Raw genomic sequence first — 2,398 nt, forward strand, 5'->3', positions numbered from 1 at the left:
CCTCCGTTCCTTCATTTTCGGTTTGAGTTGCTTCGTTGGCTGGTTGCCCCACCCCACCCCCCGGTGGAAGGAGAGGAGGAGATCCATCCGCAGCCTCCAGTGCGTGTGTGAGTGTGTGTGTGTGTGTATATATATATTTCTGCTTTTGTGTCGCCGGCGCCGCCGCCAGCCGGGCCGCGCAGGCGGCCTCCCCGCGTGCAGAAGAGGCACCAGCAGGCGCGCGGCCAGGCCCCACGCGGAGCCACACGCATACATGGGCGGGTTAGTCAAACCCCTTGAACTCCGTCAGCACAAAGGCGTCGTAGTACGGCTTCTTCTCGAGCTGGTGGCACCAGTTCCAGGCGGAGGTCAGCCGGCCGTCGATGCAGTTCCCGCCGTCGTCGCCGGAGCCGTCAAAGGCGTGGCGAAAGAAGTCGGCGAGGATCATCGTGCGCAGCGCGGGGTAGGAGTGGAACTTGGCCCGCAGCAGGTTGCGCAGCCCCGGGTACGTCTCCGGGCTGCCGGGGGCGAAGATGCTTTCCAGCTCCAGCACGGTGTGCATGATGGGCTGCACGATGCGGGGGACGACGGTGTACTTGTCGATGAAGACGAGCGGGTTCGGCACGTCGCGGTCGCCGAGGTGGATGACTTTTATCCCCACCCAGCCCCCCTCCGCCCGCTCCGCCTCCGCGACGGCGCGGGCCATGCGGGCGAAGCTCTTCTTCGCCCCGCACAGGCGGTGGTGCCCCTGCCCGGTGTTGACGAAGTTGTAGTGGCCGCCGCCGTCGAGGAGCATGTCGTCCTCGGCGACCTGCCAAAACTCAAAGATGTGCCGCTGCACGTTTTCCCACAGCGTGAGCGACTCCGCGACGTACTGGCAGTGGCGCACGTGGTCGTGCGAGAGGCGGGCGCCGTGGAGGCCGGCGTGGATGGCGAGGTTGCGCTCGGGGTCCGTGGGGTGCGGGAGGAACTCCTCGTCGAGGATGCGCCGCAGCCAGCGCAGCGGCCGCACATTCTCCTCGATGAAGTGCACGACGTCGTCGATGGAGCGCAGGCAGCGCTCCACCGCCGGCCCGCCCCCGCCCCCGCCGTGGAGTTCTAACATCCGCTGCAGCAGCGCCGCCTTCTCCGCCCCCTGCGCCCGCAGGTACTCCGCCACGTCCCCCCCCGCCAGCAACGCCTCGGCGCCCACCCTGCGCAGCTCCGCCCCGACCGTCTGCAGCGGCGCCACCAGGCTTTTGGAGGTCTGCAGCCGCTCCTGCACCGCCCGCTTCTGGGCATCCTGCAGCAGCATCGTGAGCTTCCCAAACTCGCTGCGGTTGCTAAACGGGTTGAGGCGCTTGTGGCGGCGGAAGATCTCAAACAGGCCCACTAACACCCTGAGCGTCAGCCACACGCCCTTGTGGCCGCCGGCGAGCTCCTCCCGCACCCCGCGCGGGACGCTGCCGGCCGCGATGGCCAGGCCCAGCGCGGTGCCGAAGAACTCCCGCATGGCGCCGTACATGCGCTCCTCGCGGCTGCTGGGGCGCCGTATGTCGTCCACGTCGTCCGTGTACTCGCTGACCCTCAGGGCGGCGAGGAGAAGATCGAGCTCCTCCCGCTCCGCGTCGCTCAGGCGCAGCAAGGCGTCGGCGTACTCCATCGCTGGGAACCACAGGGCTCAAACCCCCCACCCACACACACACACACACAGAGAGAGAGAGAGCGAGAGAGTGAAAAACTGCCGGCCCAAAACGGGGCCCACAGAGCCCGAGAAGAAGAAACGGAGAGGCGTCAACCACAGAGAGAAAACGCAGAGGCAAACGAGAACATGAGAAGAAAACGAAAAAAGAAAAAGAAAAAAGAGAAAAGTGAAAAAGAGAGAGGAATAGAAAGAGGAATAGAAAGAGGAATAGAAAGAGGAAGGGAAGGGGAAAGGGAAGGGCCCACACAACACCAGCCCCTCGCTCGCCTCACGTTCAACTCCGCTGCACACACTCACTCCTTTTGTCGCTGTCGCTGCTGTTGTTTTTGTTTTAGCGGCGAACGCCCCTCCCACCGCAGTCACGTTTTCCGCGGCCGCCCTTCCCTGCCCCTCCGTGCCCCTCTCGCGTAGCAACACACACACAAAGAGAGAGAGACAGAGGGCAGGCAGGAGAGGAGGAACACGCTTCGCTCGTGTATATACACACACATATATGCGCGTGTTCCCTTCCGTCCGCCCGGCCACCCACACACACAGAGACAGAGACCCACAGACAGAGATGCTGCGTTGAGGAGTTGCAAGGGGTCCAACCAAGCAAAGAATCATGCAAACCGAAACAAAAACAAAAACAAAAACAAAAATGCGCCATCCTTACTATTACGCACGCATACACACACACACACACACGTGCGCATGCGTAAATACACACACATAGGCCGAAAGTAAAACAGGAAA

At 63.1% G+C, this 2,398-nt stretch overlaps 1 protein-coding gene across 1 annotated transcript, besides 7 other annotated features; it reads right to left on the reverse strand.

Moving 5' to 3' along the window:
• Window positions 1-99: 99 nt before the first annotated feature.
• Window positions 100-127: a microsatellite.
• A 135-nt stretch (window positions 128-262) lies between these two features.
• On the reverse strand, window positions 263-1,621 carry Tco025E_07151 (uncharacterized protein; the record flags this gene model as incomplete). Its single annotated transcript, XM_029374018.1, has 1 exon — window positions 263-1,621. The coding sequence occupies one exon, from the start codon at window positions 1,619-1,621 to the stop codon at window positions 263-265; it is 1,359 nt and encodes a 452-aa protein (XP_029225972.1).
• A 28-nt stretch (window positions 1,622-1,649) lies between these two features.
• Window positions 1,650-1,671: a microsatellite.
• Window positions 1,671-1,695: a microsatellite.
• Window positions 1,696-1,762: 67 nt separating this feature from the next.
• Window positions 1,763-1,900: a sequence feature (GA-rich).
• Window positions 1,901-2,185: 285 nt separating this feature from the next.
• Window positions 2,186-2,223: a microsatellite.
• A 54-nt stretch (window positions 2,224-2,277) lies between these two features.
• Window positions 2,278-2,304: a microsatellite.
• An 18-nt stretch (window positions 2,305-2,322) lies between these two features.
• Window positions 2,323-2,350: a microsatellite.
• The last annotated feature ends 48 nt before the right edge of the window (window positions 2,351-2,398 follow it).

This window comes from Trypanosoma conorhini (genome assembly GCF_003719485.1).
Source record: "Trypanosoma conorhini strain 025E chromosome Unknown Tco_14.4_contig_00529, whole genome shotgun sequence".
Classification (NCBI taxonomy): domain Eukaryota; phylum Euglenozoa; class Kinetoplastea; order Trypanosomatida; family Trypanosomatidae; genus Trypanosoma; species Trypanosoma conorhini.